The 13,729-nt window shown below is 42.8% G+C and overlaps 1 protein-coding gene across 1 annotated transcript in view; it reads left to right on the forward strand.

Annotated features, from left to right (window-relative positions):
• Window positions 1–13,729, forward strand: part of ano10a (anoctamin 10a) — a 70,110-nt gene that overhangs the window by 16,518 nt on the left and 39,863 nt on the right. Inside the window, exons 6-8 of the mRNA XM_078539845.1 lie at window positions 12–67; window positions 2,040–2,114; window positions 4,020–4,202. Coding sequence (XP_078395971.1) covers window positions 12–67; window positions 2,040–2,114; window positions 4,020–4,202 — 314 coding nt within the window. The remainder of the gene's footprint in view (window positions 1–11; window positions 68–2,039; window positions 2,115–4,019; window positions 4,203–13,729) is intronic.

Below are 13,729 nucleotides of genomic sequence, written 5' to 3' on the forward strand. Positions count from 1 at the left end.
TTACATTGTAGAAAACCACAGGCTTGAATCGACTTATCAGAATCATTTAGTTCTGAAAGTTTTGGTGGTAAGCATGATTGTCTGTAAATCTGTTAAATGACATTATTTTAATATTATGTCATAGAAAGTTTAGGAAAACTGCATTGCGTGAGAGAGTAGTAGAGGCAGATTTAATGGCGGCTTTCAAAACAGAATTGGATAATTATCTCAAGAGGAAAATATCTACATTTAACCAGTAGTCACCCACAGTGTACTAAGGGCCCAGGGCTCCAAGGGATGTATTTTGAGGAGAGATTGAAACTAGGCTTGTATTCTCTAAAATATAGAAGGCTAGAAGGTGATATGATTGAGGTTTTTAGCTTTTAGAAAGGAATTAATAAAGGTAGATAGAGAGAACCTTTTTCCAATGGTGGGGTGTCTCGGACAAGGGGACATAACCTTAAAATCAGAGCCAGATCATTCAGGAGAGAACTTGGGAAACACATCTTCACACAGTGCAGAAGTGTAGAACTCTGTCCCACATAAAGCAGTAGATGCTGGGGTCAGCTAATGGTTTTAAAAGTTTGAGATCAATATATTTTTGCTACCAAGGATGTAAGAGGATATGGAAGCAAGGCAGGTGGATACAGTTAAACTGTAGATCAACCATGACCTCATTGATTGACAGGATTTACGAGAGTATTTCCAGGGATCAATTAAGTGGAAAGATTGGCAAAGCTGAGGGCTGTTCTCATTAGAGAAGAGTTTATAGAAGACTTGATAGAAATCATGAAGGATCTAGACAGTAAAAAGGGAGAAATTGTCCCCATTGGCCAGAGGACACAAATTGAATACGAGAGGGAAAAGAATCAAAGGTGATGGTAGGAAGAGCTTTTTTATATAACGTGGTTAGGAGCTAGAATGCACTGCCCGAAACTGTTGTAGAGGCAGATTTAATTGGGGCTTTCAGAACAAAATTGGGTAATTATCTAAAGAGAAAAAAAAGTGGAGGGCTATGGGGGAAAAGGTGGGAGTATGGGATTAACTGAGTTGTTCTTGCTGAGAGCCAGCGTGGACATGTAGGACTGAATGGCCTCCTGGGCTGTAACTATCCTGTGATTCCATTCTATGGTCCATGTTAGTATTTATGCTCCACACAGGCCTCCTCCCACCAATCTTCATCTCACTCCATCAATATAATCTTTTCCATTCCCCCTCCTGTGCTTGCCCGGCTTCCTCTTAAATACATCCATAACGTTTGCTTCAGCCACTTAATACGGTGCCAAGGTCCACATTCTAATCACTCTAAGTAGAGGTATTGGTACAAAAGTGGGAAGGTTTAATGAATCGTGATAAAACTGGTTAGGCCACAACTAGAGTATTGATTTCATTTCTGGGCAGCACAGGTTATGAACATCTTTGCAAGGGTGCAGAGAAAATTTACCTGAATAGTTCCAGGGAATAAGGAATTTTAGCAACAAGGTGGGTTGGAGAAGCTTGGAGCAAAGGAGGTTGAGGGGTGATCTGATAGAAGAGTACATGACTATGACTGATTTAGATAAGATGGACAATGAAAAGCTGTTCTCATTAGCTAATAGTATAAGAACTAGGGGACACCGATTTAAGGCTTTGGGCAAAAGATAGAAGGGGTTGTGAGAAAGAAATATCTTACCACGAGTGGTAATGACCTGGATCTGCTGCTTACAAGGGTGGTGGAAGCAGAAATGATCTATTTCAAAAAGAAATTGTATGGGCACCTGAGGAAAATTAGTTTGCAGGGTTACAGGAATGGCACTAACTGGATTGCTCTACAGAGAGCTGGCATGGACTTGATGGGCCAAATGGCCTCCCTCTGTGCCTTTATGACTCTGACCCTGCACCATTTATAGTTGTATTTGAAATTTATTGGCTGAAAAGTAACTATATCAAACACCAAAAAAAACAAAACTGAACGGAAGGACTTTTGTTTAGGATTCTGACGTTGTATGTTGTGTTTCATCATCCATTTAAAATCTTGTCTTAACTATTTCCTTACACGTATATAATTTTTTGTTTTCCAGTTCAATTTCATAAACTGCTTTGCATCCCTCTTCTATATCGCATTCATTATTCAGGATATGAAGCTTCTGAGACAGGTAAATGTTTTGAAATTGAAGTGGTTAAGTTGTTTTGTTAAATTAGTTAAATTGTCGGTTGAATGTCACTGAGGGGGGGAAGATTTTCTTAAAGCCACCTTGGTCCTGGAGCATTTGGCTCAACGTGGTGTCTTCTCATTTTGTTTATGCTTTGCGTTTGTTCTTTAGGATATTGCAATGCCTGATAGCTTTTCTTCCAAGCTTCTTTCTATTCCTTAACACTCAGTTGCCCATTGGTAGGGCTGTTCACAAATATGATTTCTGCTTCCTTTGTGTGCGTCACTGATGTCCAACTTCACCATCGTACCTGCAGCACTTGATCCAAAAACGTTGCCTCGTTGTTTGACTAGATGTCAGACATCCACTCGTGGATGACCACTTTTGTGAGCTCACTGCTGGCAAGGCCAGGCTGAAACTTTGTTCCTTAGATGTCAACTTGAATTTCCATCCAGCAGCAGCTGGTCTCTCTCCCTTCTCCCCGCCCCTCTCCTTGATCCCCTTCTCTCTCTAAACTTATAGGTGAACAATTTCAGTGCCTTGGCCAACATTTATGCCTGAATCAACATCACTTAAAGATGATGATCTGGCCATGATCTCATTGTTGTTTGTGGGGCCTTATTGTGCACAAATTGGCAGCACTATTTCCTACATTACAATAGTGACTGCACTTCAAAAAGTAAGTCATTGGCTGTAAAGCGATATGGGACACCTGAGAGGTGACACGTGAAAGGTGCTATAGAAATGCATGTTTTTCTTTCTGTGTTCAACTAACACTAAACTTCAAACCTGTCATGCAGCACCCTGCCCCAGTGTGAAACTCTAATCTAAAGTATACCTTCTCATTCTTCTGCTACAGAATCATGCCTAAGCCTTCAGCCACCAAACATTTCACTGGATTTATTTCCTTAAAACCTTTTTGCTCTCTATCTATCCCAGCCTTTCAAAACAAAAATCCAGCTAAAAGATAGCTTTTTGATTATTCTTTCTCCCACTTCCTGCTCACCATGCATGTAATCACATGAAAGGTTGCTGTAATACCGATTTATTGTTCCTGCTGCAGCCCTTAATGTTTGTACTGGCTAACAAATCACTATCATGAAAAGTACAGTAATCTAATCTCTAACTTAAACAGTAATGACATGAGGGCAAGCAATTCAACATGGATCCAGCTGGGTGATTATGTCCAATTCTAGGCACTGCACTTTCAGAAGGATGTCAAAGCCTTGGAGAGGGTACAGAGGAGGTTTTCTAGAAGTATGCCAGGCGTGGGGTACCTCATTTAACTGGAGAAGGAGAAGAGTAAGGCAAGATTTAATAGATTCAAACTTATGAAGAGTTTTAATAGAGTGGATAGGGAGAAACTGTTACCCTGCCTAACAAGAGGGTGGGAACCAGAGGACAGAGATTTAAGATAATTGGTAAAAGAACCAGGGGAGACCAGGAATTTTGTTTCAAGCGATGAGTCGTTGTGGTCAGGAATGCGCTGTCTGAAAGGGCGGTGGCAGCAGATTCAATAGTAACTTTCAGAAGGGAATTGGATAAATACTTGAAAAGGAAAAAAATTGCAGGGCTCAGGGAAATGGGACTGATTGGTTAGCTCTTTGAAAGAGCTGGCGCAGGCATGATGGGGCTGAATGACTTGCTTCAGTGCTGTATGATTCCATGAAGACAACTGTATGGGGCGCTGGTGTGAAACCCTCCATGCAGTAGTAGTTTTCAGGCATTCACTGCTAGAGCTTCAATGAATAATGGCCACTTGAACAAGGTACACAAGGTTATCCAACAGTTTTTGCACTGATTTCTCAGGCTGAAGGGAGAAAGCTTAATGAAAAGAAATAAAAATCTTAAATTTGCACATTTAAAAAAAAAAAATCTATAACATGTCTGATGTATTTTGTCTTCTAGAATCTGGCTGCCTTACTCATCACCTCACAAATAATCAACCAGTTTGTGGAATCCTGGCTTCCTTACTGGCTTCAAAATCGTCGTAAAAAGATTATCAAGCAGAAGCTTAGTATATTGAGTAATGAAAAAGAACTTCCCTTAAGTGATCAAATCAAGCTGGAAGGAAACATGGACGCATATTTGGTGAGTTTCAGTCACAGTATTAAGGCTGAGCAGAGTGAAATGAACCAGGTCACAACGCCTCTTAATAGGATCCCTTTGAACCTTTTTTTCTTCGGCCTTGGAGTGATGGTGTACTTTTAAGATTGGATTCCGGTTTCTTGTGGAGAGCTTAAAATGGTTGGGTTTTGTACACCTGGGCATGGTGCAATCCCTCAAACATTATACGGGTTGGTTATTAATTGTGTCCACTCAGTAGCACAATGTCAAAACTGCTCAGTTCAATTTTAGACACCATAGGAAGCTGTGAGCTTCAACTTCTTGGAAAATCTTTGGCAAACAGCAGCATTGTAAAAGACTTCAGCAGGAGATGGGTCAGTGAGAAGGGCAGATGAACATCAAGGCAGAGCAGTACAAAATAATGCATATCGGGAGGAAAAGCAAAGACTCTTAGAGTAAATGCTCAGTGCAAAGATGCTGAAAGACTAGAGAAATCACAAAGACAACATTTCCTGGAAGAGTGAGTGCAGTTGATAAAACCATATGGTAAAAAGGCCAGTGTTTTTATTTTTGGGCTTTATGAATAAGGCCAGACTGTACAAGAGCAAAGCAACAATGATAAGTTTGTATAAAGAAATGGCTAGGCCAAAGTGAGAGTACTGAATGTGGTTTTGGTAGTCCCATTATAGGAGGTGTACAGCATCATTTTACCATGATACCAGGAATGGGAAATTACCATTATGAGGAGAGACTTGAGGTACCGGAACAATTTTGAGTTGAGCAAGGATGGTTTAAGAGGACGTTTAATGGAAAGTGTTGAAATTGGATTTTGATAGGGTGAGTAGGGAGAGATTCGTTTCTCTTGTGATGGGAAGATCATTGATGGGGAATCATCAATTTAAAATTGGAACTAATAGAGTAAGAAAGCGGTGAGAAGAAATTTCCTTACACAGGGTTGTTGGAGTAAGGAGTACTTTGCCACAGAAGGCAGCTGAGGGAAGAGCACTTCATCTTTTTAAGGTAAAAATTGGACAAGTATTTGAATATTAGAGGAAGATACAATGATATGGGGAAAGAGCAGGTCTGCAAGATGGGATGCAGCATGCTCAAGCAAAGAGCTGGGACAGAAATGATAAGTCAAATAGCTTCCTTCTGTATTGTAAATCTCTGGTGTTCATTTCTGTAGATTCTGCAACATTAACTTGTTTTGCTTACATATAAGTGAGTTTCAAAAGAATTAAGTCGAGGTAGCTAGTGTTCACAAGCTATTTAATGCATCTTGGGAACAGACATTTCTTAAAGGACATCCCAAAGTACTCAAATGAATTGTTGTAACATGGGGAAAGGGGGCAAACGAATTGCGCACAACAAGCACCCAGAAACAGTGAGGTCAATGAATATATAGTCCGTGGTTGTGCAAGGAATATTAGCCAGGTCACTGGGTTGGGAAAACTCTCCTGTTCTTGAATAGTGCCAAGGGCCCTTTTATCTTCCACATGAAAGGGCGTACAGGGTCTTTGTTTAATGTTTCATCTGAAAAGTGGCACCTTGACAGCATTACTCAGTACTACCCATTTAATACCTTAATTAAAATAAAGGCACATTAACCCCCTCACAAATTACATCAAAAAAATACACATATTGACAAACCATTTTTGTTTGAAGGTTCTGGGTTCAGTACCGATTCCAGGCCTAGAGCACAAAAATCAAAGCTGACAGTCCAGTGTAGCTCTGGGGGAGTGCTGCAATGTCGGAGGTGCTGTCTTTCGGACAAGAGATTAAACTGCCACCCCATCTGCCTGTTTGTGAGGATGCAAAAGACCCCGTGGCACTTTTTCGGAGATGGGTAGGGAAGTTATCCCCAGTGTCCTGGATAATATTTATTCCTCAATCAACATCTCAAAAACAGGTTACCCAGTCATTAACTAATTTCTATTTGTGGGATCTTGCTGTGTGCAAATTGGCTGCTGTGTTTCCTACATTACAACAATGACTACATTTCAAGAAGTACTTCATTGGCTGTAAAGCGCTTTGGAACACCTGATGGTCATGAAAAGCAATACATGAATGCAAGTCTTTTTTTATCACTTTGCTGTTAATTTTTGCTCGCTATTGGCAAATTGATATGTTCCCTACCTATTCAATTTTGTTTTTATTGCTATGGTAAGTATAAAATTTGAACCTGTTAAGTGCAGTATTGTGCAAAAATTTACATGCCAAAAATATAATGCCTGAGGTGTTACAAACACAGGCATGCACATAATGCAAGATTTTTCTTCATTTACATATGGATTAGGGTTGCTATGTGACCTTTCTTGTTGGGAGAAACAGTTCAGATTCTGCAATGTAGGGTTGCTGCACCTCAGCAAGCACAAAGTAAGGTCCTAGGATTTGGCTACTCTTAGCCCCCTCCTATTACTCACCCATAAACTGTCCCATTGTGGCATTAGTCAAAAAACACATTGTCAATTTCCACAAGTACACTGACGACACCCTGCTCTATCTCGCCACCACCTTCTTTGATCCCTCCACTACCTCTAAGTTGTTAGACTGCTTTGAGCCAGTACTGCATGAGCAGAAATTTTCTCCAGCTAAACATTGGGAAGACCAAAGACTTTGTCTTCAGTTCCCACCACAAGCTCTGTTCCTAGCCAACGACTGTATTCCTCTTCCAGAGACTGAACAGACTCTTTGCAATCTTGGGTGTTGTATTTGACCCCTAGATGAACTTCCGGCTACATTTCCACACCTCTGACATCATGCCCCTGCAATCAGACCTTTGGCTACATAAGCCTTCATCTTGCTTTCTCAAGACTTGACTACACCAATGCACTCCTGACCAGCATTTTACCCTCCATAAACCTAAGATGCTGCTGCTTCTGCCCTAATCTGCACTAAGTCCTGTTCACCCATCACCCCTGAGCTCATTGACCTACATTGACTTCTGGTCAAACAATGCCTTAATTTTAAAATTCTCATCCATGTTTTCAGATCCCCCCCATAGCTTTGCCTCCTCCCTATCACTGTAATCTCCTCCAATACCACAATCCCCTGAGATGACTGCACTCATCTAATTCTGGCTTCTTGCATATTCCAGATTTTAATCGTTCCATGAATTTTAATTCCCTCCTTAAACCTCTCTGCATCTCTATCTTTAGGGTAGCACCCTTTAGGGCGCTCCTTAAAACTTGTCTCACTTACTCTAATGTGGCTCAATGTCAAATTTAGTCCGATAACCCTCTTATGAAATACCTTGAGACATTTTATTATGTAAAAAGGATTTATATAAATACAAATTATTGCTTTACAATTTGGAGGACTGCTGTGCATCTTTATGGTGACACATGCTGATGAGTTGATGCATGTTGTAGTGTTTTGGGTTATTGAGGCCAAAATGCCATGTTATGTCTGACCAAATAAGTTGGTTGCTGTGACCGAGGTATCATTACTCAATCCACCTTGCTCTCACAAACTGACTATTTATCCCACTTTCTTAATTCTCTCCTTAACTTCAACCACGCCTCCTCTTCTTATCCCCTTCTAATACTCTCCTTAAAACCTGCACCTTTGACCAAGCTTTTGGTCACCTTTTGCTAACCCTTCCTCCTTTGGCTCAATATCTATTGTTAATTGTATATTAATTGTATTTCATTGTATGTGGATGATGGGCATTAACTAGGGTTTCACTTGAGCACATATAAATAGGTACAAATTAAAGCAAAACGATGGTTGTTGGTTCAGGAGATGTATGCTTGTAATGTATAATGCTGTAAATATATAGGGCAGAATATTGCCGTCGACGTGCAAGGGCCGGCCCGTCACACTGACGCGTAAAATGATGAGAGATGACGTTGGGTGTGCGTCCCGACGTCATCGCGCGTCATTTCGTTATTGCGTATGGTGGGCACGTGCCGGAGGTAGCTGCGTGCCTGCTGAACTATCAATGGTCTATGAAGGCCATTAAGAAAGCAATTTACCCTATTAACAACGCTGCCGTCCAGCCTTAAGGTTGGCGGGCAGGCGAAGAGCCCAAGTGGCCTTCGTGTTTTTGTGGCCATCCATGGGCAGGATGAGGTTTCCTGAAGGTTTTATAAAGTTAATAAGTAAATTTGGTCAACTTCACAAACATGTCCCAGCTCATGTGACATTGTCACATGAGGGGACATGTTTAAATAATTTTTTACTTTATTTTTAAAAACTTTTATCATCCACTTAATCTCCCTGAGGCAGCTCTGTGCCTCGGGGATATTACTGTGCTCTTTCGAGTGCATATGTGAATGAGCGTAGACCCTGACTCTCCCTGCCCGCACAGGTAGTGCTGAGTGCTATCGGCCGCGTGTCATACTGGGCGCGCCTTAATTGGCCCGCCCGCGTAAAATGGTGGCACGCAGCCGATCGTGAGCGGCAATTGACTCCGCTCCCGCCCAGCCCACCTGCCATTGGTAAGATTCTACCCATAAGTAAGTAAAAATAGGCTCCTGTTCTACCCTTCATCACTGGCTTTCTAGAATAGAACATCTGTTTACCTTGTGCCCCTGTTAAACTCCTTAGGTCCTATTCCTGTGTCAAAAGTGGTACATAAATGCTAGTTGTAGTGTAATCTAGTATTAAGTAGTGTAAGTTGTGTAGTTTTTAAAAAAATTATTTCTCAGAGGATATAGTCACACTGATAAGGCCATCATTTATTGCATACTGCTCGTGAGAAGGTGGCGGTGAGCTTCCGCCTTAAACTGCTACAGTTCCTGTGGTGTATGTACACCCAGAGTGTTGTTAGGGAAGGAGGTCCAGTATTTTGACCCTACAACAAAGGAACTGCGATATAGTTCCAAGTCAGGTTGCTGTGTGACTTGGAGGGAAGCTTGCAGGTAATGGAGTTCCGAAGCACCTGAAGTTCTTGGTCTAAGTGGTAGAGGTCACTGGTTTGGAATGTGTTGCCAAAGCAGCCTTGGCGAGATGGTGCGGTGCATCTTGTGGATACTTTAATGCCAGGAGTATTACAGGTAAAGGGTAAGGATTGACATGTGGAATTGTGATATAGTAGCCATCACTGAGACGTGGTTGAGGGAAGGGCAGGATTGGCAGCTCAACATTCCGGGATATAGAATCTTCAGGCGAGACAGGGGAGGGGGCAAAAGAGGAGGAGGCATTGCATTATTAGTTAAGGAGTCCGTTACTGCAGTAAGGAGAGATGATATCTTGGAGGGGGCATCGAATGAAGCTTTGTGGGTAGAGCTTAGGAATTTATTATAGACTCCCAGATAGTCAGCGGGAAATTGAGGAGCAAATATGTGCACAATTTGCGGAAGTGTGTAAAAACAATAACAATAGGGTAATTATATTAGGTGATTTCAACTTTCCCAACATTAATTGGGATAGACATAGTGTTAAGGGCTTGGATGGAGTGGATTTCTTGAAATGTGTACAGGAGAACTTTTTAGGTCAATATGTAGAGGGTCCAACAAGGGACGGTGCAGTGCTGGTCCTAATTCTGGGGAATGAAGCTGGACAGGTGGTTGAGGTGGTGGTGGGGGAGCATTTTAGTGAATGGGACCACAACATGTTGCAGTTTAAGTTTGTTATGGACAAAGAAATAGACGAGTTGCAAAAAATGTTTTGGATTGGGAGAGAGTGGATTTTAGTAAAATAAGGCAGGATCTGGCCAAGGTAGACTGGGAACAGCTACTTGTGGGGAAATCTACAGAGGAGCAGTGGGGGGTGTTCAAAAAGGAAATGGGGAGGGCACAGGCTCAACATGTTCCCTCTAGGGTGATAGGAAGGAGTAACAAGCCCAGAGAACCATGGATGACCGGAGATATTCAGGTTACGATGAGAAGGAAAAGAGAGGCTTTTAGCAGGTACAAAGGAGGCAAATCAGCTGAGGCATTAGTGGAGTACAGAAAGTGCAGAGTGGAGCTTAAGAAAGCAATTAGGAGAGCAAAGAGGGGATATGAGAAAGCTTTGGCTGGTAAAAGTAGGGAAAATCCCAAGATATTCTATAAGTATATCAATGGGAAGAGGATAACCAGGGAAAGAGTAGGGCCCATAAGGGACCAAGGGGACAATCTATGGGTGGAGCCAGAGGACATCGCTAGAGTGTTGAATGAATACTTCACATCCGTCTTCATCCAAGAGAATGAGGATGAAGGTATCGAACTCTGGGAGAGAGACTGCGAGGTTCTTAAGCAAATTGATATAGGGAGTGACAAGGTATTGGAGGTGTTGGCAGGCTTAAAAGTGGACAAACCTCCAGGTCTGAATGATTTGTGCCCCAGACTACTGAGGGAGGCAAGGGAGGAGATTGCAGGGGCTCTGACCCAAATTTTAAATTCCTCTCTGGCCACAGGGGAGGTGCCAGAGGACTGGAGAACAGCTAATGTGGCTCTGCTATTTAAGAAGGGTTGTAGAGATAAGCCATGGAACTACAGGCCAGTGAGTCTCATTGTCAGTGGTAGGGAAACTGTTGGAGAAAATTCTGAAGGAGAGAATCTACCTCCACTTGGAGAGGCAAGGTTTGATCAGGAATAGTCAGCATGGCTTTGTCAGAGGGAGATCATGTCTAACAAATTTGACTGAATTTTTTGAGGAGGTGACCAGGTGTGTAGATGAGGGTAGTGTAGTTGATGTAGTCTATATGGATTTCAGAAAAGCCTTTGACAAGGTCCCACATGGGAGACTTATAAAGAAGGCAAAGGCACATGGGATACAGGGTAATTTGATACGGTGGATTCAAAATTGCCTTAGTTGTCAGAGACAGAGGGTGATGACAGAAGGATGCTTTAGTGACTGGAAGCAGTGTCCAGTGGCGTACCACGGGGATCTGTGCTGGGTCCCCTATTATTTGTCATTTATATAAACGACATAGATGACTATGTGGGGTGGTAGGATTAATAAGTTTGCGGATAACACAAAGATTGGCCGGGTGGTTAACAGTGTCTTGGGCTACAGGAAGACATAGACGAGATGGTCAAATGGGCCGATAAGTGGCAGATGGAACTTAACTCTGAAAAGTGAGGTGATACACTTTGGAAGGAATAATTTGACAAGGAAGTATTCAACGAACGGCATGGCACTAGGAAGTTCTGAGGAACAAAGGGACCTTGGCGTGTGTGTCCATTGATCTCTGAAGGTAGAGGGGCATGTTAGTGGGGTGGTGAAAAAGGCATATGGGACACTTGCCTTTATCAATCGAGGCATAGATTACAAAAGTAGGGAGGTCATGTTGGAGTTGTATAGAACCTTGGTGAGGCCACAGCTGGAGTACTGTGTGCAGTTCTGGTCACCACATTATAGGAAGGATGTGATTGCATTGGAGGGGGTGCAGAGGAGATTCACCAGGATGTTGACTGGGATGAAACATTTAAGTTATGAAGAGAGGTTGGATAGACTTGAGTTGTTTTCATTGGAGCAGAGAAGACTGAGGGGCGACCTGATCGAGGTGTACAAGATTGAGGGGCATGGACAGAGTGGATAGGGAGCAGCTGTTCCACTTAGCTGAAGGGTCAGTCACGAGGGGACATAAGTTCAAGGTGAGGGGCAGGAGGTTTAGGGGGGATGTGAGGAAAAGCTTTTTTACCCAGAGGGTGGTGACGGTCTGGAATGCGCTGCCTGGGAAGGTGGTGGAGGCGGGTTGCCTCACATCTTTTAAAAAGTACCTGGATGAGCACTTGGCACGTCATAACATTCAAGGATATGGGCCAAGTGCTGATAAATGGGATTAGGTAGGTCAGATGTTTCTCATGTGTCAGTGCAGACTCGATGGGCCGAAGGGCCTCTTCTGCATTGTGTGATTCTGTGGTCACACTATTACCACTGTGCGTTGGTGGTGGGGGGAGTGAATATTTGGGTGGATGGGCTGCCGATCAAGCGGGCTGCTTTGTCCTGGATGGTGTCGAACTTCCTGAGTATTGTTGGAGTTGTACTCATCCAGGCAAGTGGAGAGTATTCCATCACACTCCTGACTTGTGCCTTGTAGATGGCGGACCGGGTTTGGGGAGTCAGGAGGCAGTTACTTGCCACAGAATTCCCAGCCTCTGACCTGCTCTTATAGCCACAGTATTTATCTGGCTAGTCCAGATCAGTTACTGGTCAGTGGTAACTCCCAGGATGTTGTTAGTGGGTGATTCGATGATAGTAATGCCATTGGAGGTCGTGGGGAGGCGCTTAAAGAAAGATTTGCATTTATATAGCGCTTTTCACAACCACAGGACATCTCAAAGTGCTCCACAGCCAACTAAATAAGTGTAGTCACTGTTGTAATGCAGGAAATGTGGCAGCCAATTTGTGCACAGCAAGCTCCCATAAGCAGCAATGGGATAATGACCGGATAATTGTTTTTGTGATGTTGATTGAGCGATAACGGCCAGGAAACTGAGCAAAGCTCCCTCCTCCTCTTCAAAATAGTGCCATGGAATCTTTTACATCCACCAGAGCAGTTTAATGTCTCATCCAAAAGAGAGCAGCTCTGACAGTGCAGCACTCCATCAGTACAGTACAGGTGTGTCAGCCTTGATTTTTGTGCTCAAACCCTGGAATGGGACTTGCCCGAATCACAGGCTTATGGGTTTCAAGAGTGCTACCAACTGAGTCACAGCTGACATACTCTTAGATCCTCTCTTGTTCGAACTAGCCTGGCATTTGTATGGCATGAATGTTATTTGCCACTTATCAGCCCAAGTTTCCACCTGAAGGGTTTTGATGCAGAACAATCTAGTTCCATCAGTAACTCAAGTAATGTTACTTGTCAAATGGAATCATAAATAACATAACTACTGGTGTCACATTGCTGGCATGTCTTTGGCTTCCTTTGTCTTCTCAAATGCAAATCTTCTCTGACTCAGGTCCATATCAATTGCTGGAGCATGTCTGTGATCACACTGGAGTCAGCCTGCAGTCTTTCATCATACATGTTCAGTTAGGACAGCTGAAAAAACCATCACCTGTATCTACAGTGTAATCTCTGATGGTTTGATGTCTGAAAAATCTTTTGGAAATGGAGTATCTTGCAGTTATGATTTTTATTTCAGCTTTCTGTTGTTTGTAGATTCCTCTCTGTGTTGCAGCTTTAGATTAGTTCTGTTGTAAAATGCAGATTGAAGAGCAATGTTTGTAGTTATAAATAAATATGTTTCTTATTCCCTCTTTCTGGCTCCTGGGCACGTTTCACTACATTACACTACATTAAAGGCTCTAGATCAGCGATGGGCAACCTAGGCTGGTGAGTGGGCCGCATGAGTGACCCTCCGTCATCCCTGGGCTGCAAGATTGAAATCAGGCATGACCCCGTGAATAAACGTTAGTGGGGTGTGCCAATTGAACTGTAGCAGCGCTTTGATTGGACACAGCTCTCACAGTCAGTGTTGTCTGCAATTAGCATGCACCTCACTTCACGTGCCATTGCTTTACATATGTATCACTTTAGGAATACCTGTAGGAAAAATACTACACGGATGGAAACCAGCGGAATCTGGCACCCCTGCACGTGGGAAACAGTCAACAAAACGTTTCGTGGGCCACACTCATAACCCTGATGGGCAGCAGGTTTCCCACCTCTG

The sequence above is a fragment of the Cetorhinus maximus genome, chromosome 4 (assembly GCF_964194155.1).
Source record: "Cetorhinus maximus chromosome 4, sCetMax3.hap1.1, whole genome shotgun sequence".
In the NCBI taxonomy this organism is placed as follows: domain Eukaryota; kingdom Metazoa; phylum Chordata; class Chondrichthyes; order Lamniformes; family Cetorhinidae; genus Cetorhinus; species Cetorhinus maximus.